This window comes from Micromys minutus, assembly GCF_963924665.1.
Source record: "Micromys minutus genome assembly, chromosome: 1".
NCBI lineage: Eukaryota > Metazoa > Chordata > Mammalia > Rodentia > Muridae > Micromys > Micromys minutus.
Genome location: NC_137969.1, coordinates 143507038 through 143519816, shown reverse-complemented (window position 1 = coordinate 143519816; position 12779 = coordinate 143507038). Strand labels below are relative to the sequence as shown.

Genomic DNA, 12779 nt, shown 5'->3' with positions numbered 1-12779 from the left:
CTTTCATCTTATGCTGGCACAGCCTTCTCAATGCACAGTGCAGGCTGTGTTCTTACAGCAAACTGAGATTTCCGTAGAGTGGACTTTATTTTCTCCATAAGAACTTTATTTTGACTAGAAGATTATGTTCATAATTTCTTTTTCTGTTACATTTTGATTTTCATTTCACTCCTTCATTACTTTTCCTTTTTAACAAATAATTTATTTAATTTTATTTTTGTATGCATTGGTGTGAGGTTGTCATTCCCTGGAACTGGATTTACAGCCAGCTGTGAGCTGCCACCTAGGTGCTGGGAATTGAACCCCAGGTCCTTTGGAAGACTAGTTAGTCCTCTTAATTGCTGAACCATTTCTCTACTCCTCTTTTTCCTTTTTAATGGGAAATTTCACATACAAAAACTTAGAATAGCATAACAAGCCCATTTGATTGTGATACTTTTATTTTTTACTCAGTACAGCTCTTTTGCTAACTTCATATTTTTGAATTTAGATTTACACTTGATGTGATCTCATTTATGAGTTCTTCCATATGTATCTCAAGGATTTCCTTAGAAATATAGCTATAAAATAAAGAGAGTCAAAGGAAAAAAATCTTTTTGAAGTACTGTTAATATTTCTAAATATCCTGTCATTGTTTAGAATTGCTGAATTATTTTATACTGTCTAGGTTTTGGTTTTGTTTGGTTGATTTTAGAGTAAGTAGCTGGTACTCTAATTATTGAGCCATTTCTCCAGCCCTAGAACACCTTTCTCCAGATAGATGTGTGATATGTGCAGTTTTCTTTGTTTTTGTTTTTTGGGTGGTGGCGGTGGTGGTGATCTTTGTTTTATTCTTCCTTCATTTTTCTTGTGAGGGACCTAATTTTCCGAGATCTCACGTGAAAATGTCTTGCTGTCCTCCTGCATAGTTTGTTTAGTTTAAAAAGTCATTTCTATAGATTTTTAAAGTCCTTGCACTTTTATGATGTTTACTGTGTCCGTTGAAGTTAGATAGTACAGTTGTGATTGTTTTCCTTATCTGTACCACTTGTTTTTAGGCTTTCCCAGAATTTGGTGGCATCTGAAAATTGGTCTTTTGAGTGCATTCGGTTGTTGGTTCAAATCATAAAACTGTCTTTGACTGTGGTAATTCCTGAATTCTGTTATAGCCAATAGCAATGACATAAGAAAACAGATTTCTAAAGTGATAAATATCTCTTTTTGTCAAGGATGCTTTCCACCATGAAATATTCACTGGTTTTCTATTGCATTATAATAATTTTTATTCAGCCACAAGAAGCAATACTCATTTGCCTTGTAATTTCTGTGTCTTAGATATTAGGATATGATGTGGCTGAATTCTTGCCTTAAGATCTTGTAGACTGAAACCACATATGCTAAATTTTCACCTATCTGCTCTGAGGAGGGGGAGTAACTTCCAGTCTCATTGTGACTGAGAAATCAGTTTTTGCTTGTGGCTCTGAGACCTTCATTCTGTCTCACAGACACTCAACTGGATTTCCTCTTGCTTTCTTGGGTTTATCCACATTTTTTGATCCACAGATAATCTCCATTTTAAAGCCTTATTTCTTGAATTCCCTGTCTTTGTTATCTATCTCTAGGCAAAGAATTCTTTCTGCTTTTCATGAGTTTGTGATTGGTTTGGACTCACCAGGATAATCTGTTTGAGATAGTGTAACTTTCTGTTGGGAAAGTTTACATGTGTAATTTGAAAGATAGGGTCTATAGAAATGGATTCAGTGGTTAATAGTAAATTTTATTACATGTGTAGTTTGAGAGATAGGGACTGTAGGATTAATTTAGCAACGTTCTTGAAAAGGACCAGGGTTTATTTCCCAGCATCTTCTTGGTGGCTCACAACCACTGTCACTCTAGTTCCAGGGAACTTGACCCAATTTTGTGACCTCTGCCATCATCATGCATGCAAGTGATACACTAACAAGCATGTAAAAATTAAATAAGCCCAAGGGAAGGAAAACAAAAGAAGAGTATATAGGATATGTATAACAGTGTCATTTAATTTTTTGGGAACATTTTGGATTTCTTAGCTGTGATTACATGCAGAACATTTTATTTCTCTGGGGATCACCTGATGTATTAGTGTGTAGGTCTGTTGGATTTCTTGAGACACATGCTCGCAAGTTCGGGTCTTTGCAGAATAAGCCTGACTGCCCACATTCTGGTTTCGTGGACGTAGACAGGGCTGAGGACAGAGTGTGTAAGTCTTCCCTCTGGTCTCTTCTTTCTGTTCCTCCTTACCTAGTCAAGGTCCTGTCCAGCTCAATCTTTCTCAAGTCCTTAGTGTGTCTGATCACCCTGTTTCTCTTACTAGCTGTGTCAACTTAGTCTATTCTCTTTACCTTCCCAGTAGTAACTTAGATTTAAAGATGTGTCTTATCAAGGATGGGATGTGTTTTATCAAGGATGGAATTCCTTTTGCATTCTACTGTCTATGAGGAAAGAAAGAAAACAATTTAATTTATCCTTCAATCAGACCTAGAATTCTAATGTACTCTTCTTGTTAAGTATTGTACTCCAGTAATTCACCTTGCTAAATGTCCGAAGTCGGGTAGAATGAACTGGTTATATACTGTTTCTTTCTATTTTTGGTAATTCCTAATTGTCTTAGTGTTTTTGTTGTTGTAAACAGACATTATGACCATGGCAACTCTTAAAAAGGAAAACATTTCATTAGGGATGGCTTAGTTTCAGTTGAGTTCACTATCATCATGGTGGGAAGGATGGCAGTATGTAGGGAGGCATAGTCCTGGCAAAGGTGCTGAGTTCTACATCTTTATTCCAGGCAACAAGAACAAGATCTTGTACCTCCCAGGGTATAGGTAGCTTGAGCTTAGGAAACCTCATAGTGACACTTACCCCAGACGCCACACTACCTAGTAGTGGCATTCCTCATGATCCAAGCATTCAAACATGAGTCTTATGAGGGTCATTCCTATTTAGACCACCACATTGCTTAATCACCATAATTTACCACGGGTTAAATAAATAATTGTTAATATTTTGTTACCTTCTGATTATCCAGTAAAATTACCTTAATAGGCATGCATGGTTGTGAGTCCATGCAGTCCCACCGTTTGCCAGCATTCAGGAGGCTAGGGCTGAGCTACAAAGTAAAGACCCTGGTGTAAAAAGCCAAATTTATTAGGCATTTATCGATGAAAATTAATATTATTAATATTTTTTGTTTTCATGTAAGTGATTATTTTCTGCTAGTCTCTTTTGTCTTCTTCCTGCTGTTTCTGACTGGGATTGTTAAAGCCTATGAAACTGGAGGGAATTCTCGACTTTTTGAGATCCATGAATTGATCTCAGTGGTGCCATAATAGACTTCAGATACAATATGACCTTTTAACAGTAGGAATGCCAGATTATACTGTAGGTTTCCATCCTGCCAGACTGAGACGGTCCTTATCTTTTGGACATTTTCATTAGCAGAAATGAAGTTATACTGATGAACTCATAGATGCTTCTCAGGTTTATTTTTGGTTTTATAAGATACAACATTTGATAAATTATTTTTATAGACAGAAAAGCAAAAATGTATATACCCAAACTCACCATAAGATTAGTGAATATTGTGACTTTTCTATTTTTATGAAATACTGTTAATTTTGCTTATTATTACTAAGTTTATGGTCTTTTAGTTTTAATGCTTATAATAGTGTTTCCGAAATACTAATGTCTATATATGTTACTTGCATAGTCTTTCCAGAAACTAGATTTTTAGTTCAGCACGTGGGCTTAAGATACTGTGTATACGTGTGTGTGTGTGTTATAAGTGCAAGTACCTAGCCATGGCGATCAGAAAAGGGTGTCAGGTCCTCCAGAGCTGGACTTACAGATGTTTCTGAGCTGCTTGATGTGGGTGCTTGTAAACAAATTGTATCCTCTGGAAGAGCATCTTAATCACTGAGCCATCTTTCCAATGCAATGTTTTTAAAATGCACCACAGATAATGTGCGTGGATAACTTGGAATCAATTTATAATGATATTGGTTATGGTAAGTTTGCTTTGTTAGGGTTATCTGGAAAAGTAATAGTTGTGTTAATTTAAGTGTTTGCTACTTCTACTTTTGCATTATTTCTTTTGCTATTCTAAATAATTTTAGATTTTGAGTCTATGTGATAAATGTAAGTACTAAATTTAAGAGATGGTTATATAGATTTTTAAAAATGTATTCTTTTAGTCTATTGTCTTAAAGCAAAAGCAGGCATTTTCTAAAAAGTAGAATGAGCTGGCTTTCATGACATTGGCAAGCCAAACATGTTTCTAGAACTTTTTCTCCCCTGTTCTCTTCTAGAGTGACTATTGTCTGCATGTGGTAATAAAAGTAAATAGGTAGTTAATGATTCAATACCTGCAGGTTTTAACAACCTCTGAGCATAAGTTCTTTTCTCAAAGACATGCAGATATTTCAGAGAAGATACCCATCTGTCTGAGCATAGGCTAAAGACCCACAACTGATACCAGTGTGTGTTAGGCCATGTATCCCAAGAACATATGGCATGGATAAAACTTTTAGGTTCGAGGAGAGTTATTTACCTAAAGATTATAGACTTATATGACCTGTATAGTATATATAGGCTACTCACTAACAGATTTTAGTAACCTACGGTTTGCTTTGTTTCCATTTGGGTATTTTCATATTGCTGTGAAAATACTGTAATAGGAATAGGCAAGTTATCCACGGCAGATGGTAAAGCCTTTGCAGACCCTGAAGTGCTCCGGAGGTTAACATCTTCTGTCAGCTGCGCGTTGGATGAAGCTGCTGCTGCACTTACCCGGATGAGAGCTGAGAGCACAGCAAATGCAGGGCAGTCGGACAAGTGAGTGCTTTGTGCTGTGTTCCATGGAAACAGGATTTTCAGAGCAATGAAAATAATGTCTGATACTGTGTCTACTTAGCATGATACCTTTTTTGTGTGCATGTGTAAGAAACCATACCTGTCAAATTCTGGATTATTTTCTTAACATCATTGTATAAGTAAACTGAGAGTGATACCTTCAGGAGGTGATGTGTGTACCAGTCTACTGAGTAGTTCTGACAGCTGTTTGGGACTGGCTGGCAGCTCTCTGTTAAGAGACTTTGCTGCTCTACTTAGAGGCAGTGAGTTTAGTATTTAGGACCCATAGTAGGTTCCAGCACCTCCCACAAGAGGCATGTACACACAGAAAAATACACATAAATAATAAAAATCAGAAAAGACCTTTTTATGTTGCCTTTTATGTATTAGTGATACAGAAGTAACTGCTCTTATATTTACTACTTTTCTTTTTCAGTTCATTTTTATAATTTAGATCATTTTAAAGAATGAAGTTTATATTACTTGTTTTCTATAGTTTTAGAAGAATTATAAATCTTGTTTGTAATAATCTTCATGTCAAGCCATGAGACTTTTAACTTGGGCCTCCTAATTTTTTTTTTTTTAATCTTTTTATTTACATTGACTGGTAAGTTTTTTAAGATTTATTTATTTTATGTATATGAGTACACTGTCACTGTCTTCAACACACCAGAAGAGGGCATCAGATCTCATTACAGATGTTGTGAGCCACCATGTGGTTGCTGGGACTTGAACTCAGGACCTCTGGAAGAGCAGTCGGTGCTCTTAACCACTGAGCCATCTCTCTAGCCCCTCCTAATTCTTTGTATCTGTGGTAGTATTAATAAGGATTTAGCATAAGTAATATTTTAAGATTTTCAAGTGCTGTATAATGAAAATCATACTTCATATATAAAATGTGGATGGGTTGTGGAGCATGAACAAAGCCTGTGAAGAAATATCGTTAGTAGGTTGTAGTTTTCTGTCCTTGTTGACTTCTTTCTTCTCCCTCTAATTGAAGAGAGAGCTGTGTGGGGAGATAGCACATTGGGTAAAGTTCTTGGTGAGAAAGCGTAAGGACAAGAATGTGAATACCCAACACACAAGTAAAGTCAGGCACAGGAAGTGGCGAATTCCCAGAAGGTTGAGGCCCCCTTGCCTGTCATAGATGAACAGACTTTGTCTCAACTGCAGAAGTAAACACATCCCTGTTACTTACCAACATCACCTGCTCCCATCTTGTGTCTGATACTCTTTTAGGATGAGAGAACTTGTGTAAGCTTTTGTAATTAGTAGGCATCTTATTTATTTTATGAATTGTTTTGATTTCATGTAAAATTTCTAGCAGTTCAACAATTTAAAATTTTTGTTATGATTTCACTATTTGTTATATTTTACATAACCGAAAATATTTTAGAATAGTGATAATTTTAATTAGATGACCTGAAAACCAGTACTTGTATGATGCAGATTTTTCTGTCATCCCCTGACGTGATACTGTTCTTCCCTATTGTCCTTGTAGCCGCAGTTTGGCAGAAGCCTGTTCAGAAGGAGATGTAAATGCTGTGCGGAAATTACTCATTGAAGGTCGAAGTGTGAACGAGCACACGGAGGAAGGAGAGAGCCTCCTTTGTCTAGCTTGTTCTGCTGGATACTATGAGCTTGCACAGGTTTGTGCTAGGAACATAAACCTTGAAAAGAAATCTGTCATTTACTGAGAGAAGAATGAACTTTTTTGTTAATTAAGCTAGTTTTGGTGCATTGTTACATATAGCTTGTATATTTTTAACTCTGAGAATTTTACGAGTTTACATAGGTATTATATAACTAAGTATATTGAAAATTTCAGGTTATTTTCTTAATATTTTTTCTTTGTCAAGGTTTTATTGGCAATGCACGCAAATGTGGAAGACAGGGGAATCAAAGGTGACATCACACCTTTAATGGCTGCTGCTAATGGAGGACATGTCAAAATTGTGAAGTTGCTGCTAGCTCATAAAGCTGATGTCAATGCACAGTCTTCAACAGGTCATGCATGCTTCTTTGTCAGTTTTATTTGCGTGTGGCACCCTTTTAATAATAGTCCCGCAAGAGATTCTTCTCTTGTAAAATACTTACTTCTCTGGTTTCTTAGAAGCTCTACATATTTGGATACTATGACGTATCTACGTTTCTATGATGTTTAAGTGTGCAATTTAATATAATTTTTATTAATATATAATTAACATACATCTCCTGTTTTGTGAGACACTCTTAGGGTCTTTTAATATATATTAAGCACTCAGTTTGAAAGACTGCTGTGTAGTTGTGGAAAGGGATGGCTTACACTTCTCAAAATCTGACTTCCTTTTCATTACAAGTGGGAATAGGATGAGCAGCGAGGAGGACTTCACTGTGTTTGCTAAATTGTGGCCAATGAAGACATTACAAAAACATGTCTAATGGCTCCCAATTTTAGCCAAAACAATTTCTTCTTTCTCTGAAGGTAGGGTCAGCTCTGGGTCTAACATTTATATGAAATTATATTTTGTGAGTTTTTTTTTTTTTTTCAGTTTAAAAATGATCAAATTTAGTTGTTTTAAACTAAAAGTCTACTTTTTTTTTTTAACTTACCAAGTTGGGGTCTCTTCTTTTAACTTGGGGGTTTTTATCACCAAGCAGTGATTCTTTTGTTCATTGTTTTGTTTCATGCCTGCTGTCGTAGGACATGGGAGGCTGAATCAGGAGGGTTATATATGTTGAGGCTAGCCTGAACTGCGTAACATGTTCCAAAACAATGACATTCATCAGTTAGTATGTGGGTCTCTGTTATCATGATAGGTTTTGGGTATAGTAACATTTACTAAAAATAATGCTTTATGAGATGTGTTTCTGATTAATGTTAACTATAACTTGTTTCATTTGGGAAGGAAAAGTTAATTTCAGGAAAGAATGGATTGCACTGTTCATTTATAATTCTCCCAAAAGTTTTTTTTCTCTTTAATTTTAAATTAAAATATGAATATATTACTTCTACATTCTCTGTCCTTCCTCTTAATTTTCCTTCTAAACCCTCTTATGTCCCTCCCTCCAACGCCTCCCCCATGTGCCTTTTTGCTGCTCACTTTCTGCTTCTTTTATTATTGTCACCTATACATGTGTGATGTATGACTATGGCTTACTGAATTCCTTTAGTGTGGGTTGTGTGCATTACTTGAGTGGTGCACTTGTTACGATAGATAAATGGGTAGAGGCAGAGTCCTGCTGTCAGCTGTCATTTAGTTGCCTACAGTTCTTTGTCTAGGGCTGATTCTGTGAGATTTCTTATGTCAGTGTTGGTACGTCTATTAGAACTATTGTTCAGGTCTTGTTTAGGTAGCTGTTTTGTTGTGGTATCATGGGTTTGGCTTTCCTGTCATCTCTTAAATTCTCCAATCATGGTAAGTTTACCTGATTTTTTTTTTTTTTTATAATTTGACATGTATTTTGTTTTTGTTGTTTGTCACTACAAGGGATTGAGTTAAGAATCTTGCCCTTGCTATACAAGCATTGACCAAATGAGCTAAGGCACTACCCAAGCTGTCTAGACTCTCTTAGACTCACTGTGTGGCTCAGGCGCGCCTTAAGTTTTTAATCCTTTTGTTTTAACCTCCTGATAGTTGGGATTATAACTCACCACCAGGCACTTGATACTATGTTTAATTAGAAAGAGAGCATAGGAGGTTGATTTCAGAGAAAAAAAAGTACCGTCAAGTATGGAATTACATTTGCCTATTTAGTGTTTGTTATGGATATAGCTTTCCACTTTGGCTTTTATAATGTAAATTTGTTTTGTGTAAAAAGCTTTACAATTATTATTTGTGTGTGTGTGTGTGTGTGTGTGTGTGTGTGTGTGTGTGTGTGTGTGTGCGTATACATGTGCCATGGTACATGTGGGGAACCAAAGGACAACTTGCTATAGCTCTGTCCTTCTTCTCCATATGGGTCCTTGGTGGTATGTGCATTTACATGTAGAAGCATCTTACTGGGCTGAGGTCCACATTTGTGTCTGTGGGTGATCTTAACATCTTTTCATTGTTTTCCTACCTAAACAGGCAACACAGCCCTTACCTATGCTTGTGCTGGAGGCTATGTAGATGTTGTAAAGGTGCTCTTGGAATCCGGTGCTAGTATTGAGGACCATAACGAGAATGGCCACACACCTCTTATGGAAGCTGGAAGTGCTGGGCATGTGGAAGTAGCCAGACTGCTGCTAGAGAACGGAGCTGGCATCAACACGCACTCCAATGAATTTAAAGAGAGCGCCCTTACATTAGCTTGTTACAAAGGTATCGTATACACCATTTTTGTAATGAAATTAAAATCAGTTTCTAAATTAACAATAAACTGTTTTATAACTTATATTTAATACTGTATAGTCTCAATATTGTAAATACTGTCAATGAAGTGATAGTCCAGCTCTTTTATCATTGAAAGGTGATGATTTTAATATGATTACATTTTTTTGATGGCTTTGCATTTTGGAAGCATTTTACCTTGTGCAAGAAGGTACATGTTAATTAAATGCCAACCAATCTGAAAATATTACTAATATGGAATATGGATTCTTAGGTGGGCCAAATATGTCCACCTCTATGAAATCAACACTAGAGATTTCTCAAAAGAGCCAGAGTCACATTTTTCATACTCCACAGGTAGGACAAATTTGTGGCTATAAAGTGAGGTCTTTTTTTGTTTTTTAAATGTTAAAGAACTTAAAAATGAGCCATGCAACGTTGTGTCTGTATCTATGCAGTGCCACATTTAGTCTTGATCTGAATTATTAAGACACAGGCTTTGCAAGTGCAGGTACAATATTGAAGGAGGCACTCATTTCTCACCTTCCAGTCTGCTGTTCTGGATAAGCTTGTCATTGAGTGCCTGCTTAACTTTTTTGCTCTGGTCACATACTCAGCCTAGTTTTTGTCCTGGCCAGTTAAGACTGGTCAATATCTTGTAATGACTTTAGAACCGATTGCCTTTAAAAATAAGACCCAACAATACTTAGGGGTGTAATAACTAAAATTTAAATAGACTGAGTGTAGGATGTTAGCAGAGTTCCATGTGGCCAGCATGTTGAACACATTTACTTTCCTATCTTGGTTGGTGATGAGGCACAGGGGCCTCCTCTTTATTAAGGATTAGAGGAGTTGAGCTTTGGGAACTTTGATTGGATGGCTTTATATAGTTTTTTGACAAACACCTTTGAACCCAGAGCTGGTTCCATTGCGTTACTTCCTCCCAGCTGGCTAGAGCATGTTGTGGCAGCTCTTGTCTCTCTCACTTTTTATGTAACCTACTCTGCCTTCTAGAAGTAGCATCTAAGGTTGAGCTTGCAAAGTTCAGGTAGAAGCTAGTTAGAAAGTTAAGCTAACTGGAGTGCAACCTTGGATACTTAACAGGGATCCATGAATTTTGTTAGCTTATTTTGTTTCTAGTGGGATTTCCTGAGAGTTTGACAAGATAGGAAAGGTGTATTCGCAGACAGACTGAGTATTGATTAGGCAGTCAGCCTAATTGCCATGTAGTAGATAATGTGCTTACTGTCTTTTTTTTAGCTCATCTAGGGCTAGATTATATTATCCCTTCTGGTCTAATTCTAGTTTATTACAAATTGATTATAACTCATTTCATATTCCTCTCTTACTAGTACCCAAAGTACTATTTGTATATAATTGGTCTACTTTTTAGTCATTTTGTGGCCTGAAATATAGTTTCTTTGAAACTTCATTTCTATCCTGTATGCAGTACTATGTAATTTAATGATGTTTTAACAGTATTTTCATAAATGTGGTTTACAAGTTATAAAGAAAAATTTCCTGGCAAGTTTTAGTTATTGTGATTTTCAGCACTTGGTCTTGCTTATCGCTTCAACGATTTCCATCCTAGGCTACTTCTCTTAACAAGTACATAAAGCACAGGAGCTGAGGAGCCCCACAGCTAGGGTAATTGCTGTTCTTTCAGAGGACCTGATTTTCTTTTGCATGCACCTGCCTACAGCTCCAGCTACAGGGGATCTGATAGCTTCTGCTGGCCTCTGTGGGCACTGCAATCAGTACAGGCACATACTTGAAAATGACAAAAATCTAAAAATATGTATAGTGTGGTAGGTCTTTTTTACAGAAAGGTCATTTGAGATGTAGGGACATGGCACTATTGTTTATCCACACCAAAAATGATCACTTTCATTTTAAGAATAGCTTTTGAAAATAAATAAGTAATCCAACACAATTTTGATTTAGGACATCTAGAGATGGTGCGATTTCTTTTGGAAGCAGGCGCTGATCAAGAGCATAAAACAGATGAAATGCACACTGCGCTAATGGAGGCTTGCATGGTAAGATGGGTAACATGCACATGCGAAATAGACTTCCATCCTAGTGGGAGTGGGAGAGCCACTGGGAAATAAGCAGCCTTTCTTATTTCTTACTTTATTGTGGGACAGAACCTCGACTGAACTGTTATTTTTAAGCTGTACTTGGTTGTGATTACAAGTAATCCAAATATTTAGGAAGTTGAAACAGGAAGATTGCTGTTATTTTGAGGCAAGATTGAACTACATAGAGAGGTCAACCATGGTAACATTACAAGATTATGCCAGAATATAAAGAAATGCCAGATAAGATCTCTGCCTTCAATTCCAGCAGTAAGAAGGCAGAGACATGGGTCTTCATGAGTTTCGGGACAGTCAGAACTATGTAGAGAGAACTTTGTCTCAGAAAAGCAGATGTATGTATGCACATGCACACATCTTTGAAAGCAAAATATAAAAAAGAATTTGTCCTTGAAATGTAAATTATGTTAATACTCTTAAAATTTTTTACATTTTAATTTATAGTCTGCAAAAAGATGTATTTAAAAAATACTATAGGAAGATATATGAGAAATGTTGTACAGTTGTCATTTAGTGCTTGAATTAATATTGCTTTTTTATTGTCAGCCCTGTGTTTGCTTTTGAGCATGCATAAATTTCTTTGGAGCTTTTGAGTTCCCTGTTTGTTGTTCTTATGAAGATCAAATGAGACCCCCAAACAGCAACAATATTGACTTTGTCAGTAATCTCTGATAAAGAAATTCAGTCACTGTTACTACCTTATACCACAAAAATACCCAGTATTTAGACAAAGGAATTTTCTATAGATATTTTTACTAAGTCTCTGATACTCAGTTCCAATAAATAGGATGGGTGGGTGGGTTGATGGGTAGTTAGGTAGATACACACACACACACACACACACACACACACAGAGAGAGAGAGAGAGAGAGGGGGGGGGGTGTAATCTAAAGGTATGTGAATAGAATTCAGGCATTTGGAGGTCTCACAAAAAACTTGAAGCTCTGACTTTGATTTGAATTTATGGGAAGCATTTCAAAATTGCTAAAGTAGTAATGTTGCTTGGAAATAAGACATCGGCGTTGTCAGGTATGCCTTAATATTAGGTCAGAGTGGAATACATGTGAGAAAGTATGAAGGACTAAAAGAAACTAGTTACTCAGAAGTAGTGGAAAGAAAATTCTCAAGTTGCTAGTAATAAGATAAGCTACCTTCTTTTCCTTTTCACATGTGTTTAAATAATGAACAAAGAAGAAAAGTTCATTTAACACAGGGCATATTGCATTTTTGACTGTTTCAGAAGCTGTTCTCTGCCTAATCAAAAGTTTGCTCACTCTTCAGATCTTAAGAGAAATTTGCTTTTCTGTCAGTTGCCCACCGTGCTCTGCAGGCACTCTGTGGCCTTAGGGTTTGTCTTCATTCATGAGCTTGCCATTGCTTTCTTGATGGCTGATGAGCTTCTTGGTTACAGGCATTATTCTTTATTTGCTTTAAGTCCTCAAGCTCCTAATTTTCAATTCTGTATGATAAAAGGCAGTACATCAGATAATTACTGAAGTGTCAGATGCCGATTTAATCTTGT

At 36.5% G+C, this 12779-nt stretch overlaps 1 protein-coding gene across 3 annotated transcripts in view; it reads left to right on the top strand.

Annotated features, from left to right (window-relative positions):
- Positions 1–12779, top strand: part of ANKRD17 (ankyrin repeat domain 17) — a 112668-nt gene that overhangs the window by 49309 nt on the left and 50580 nt on the right. For all 3 annotated transcript variants that reach the window (XM_080930351.1, XM_080930350.1, XM_080930349.1), the window contains exons 3-7: positions 4692–4848; positions 6368–6515; positions 6726–6873; positions 8919–9152; positions 11106–11200. In XM_080930351.1, the coding sequence (XP_080786477.1) occupies positions 4692–4848; positions 6368–6515; positions 6726–6873; positions 8919–9152; positions 11106–11200 (782 nt within the window). The remainder of the gene's footprint in view (positions 1–4691; positions 4849–6367; positions 6516–6725; positions 6874–8918; positions 9153–11105; positions 11201–12779) is intronic.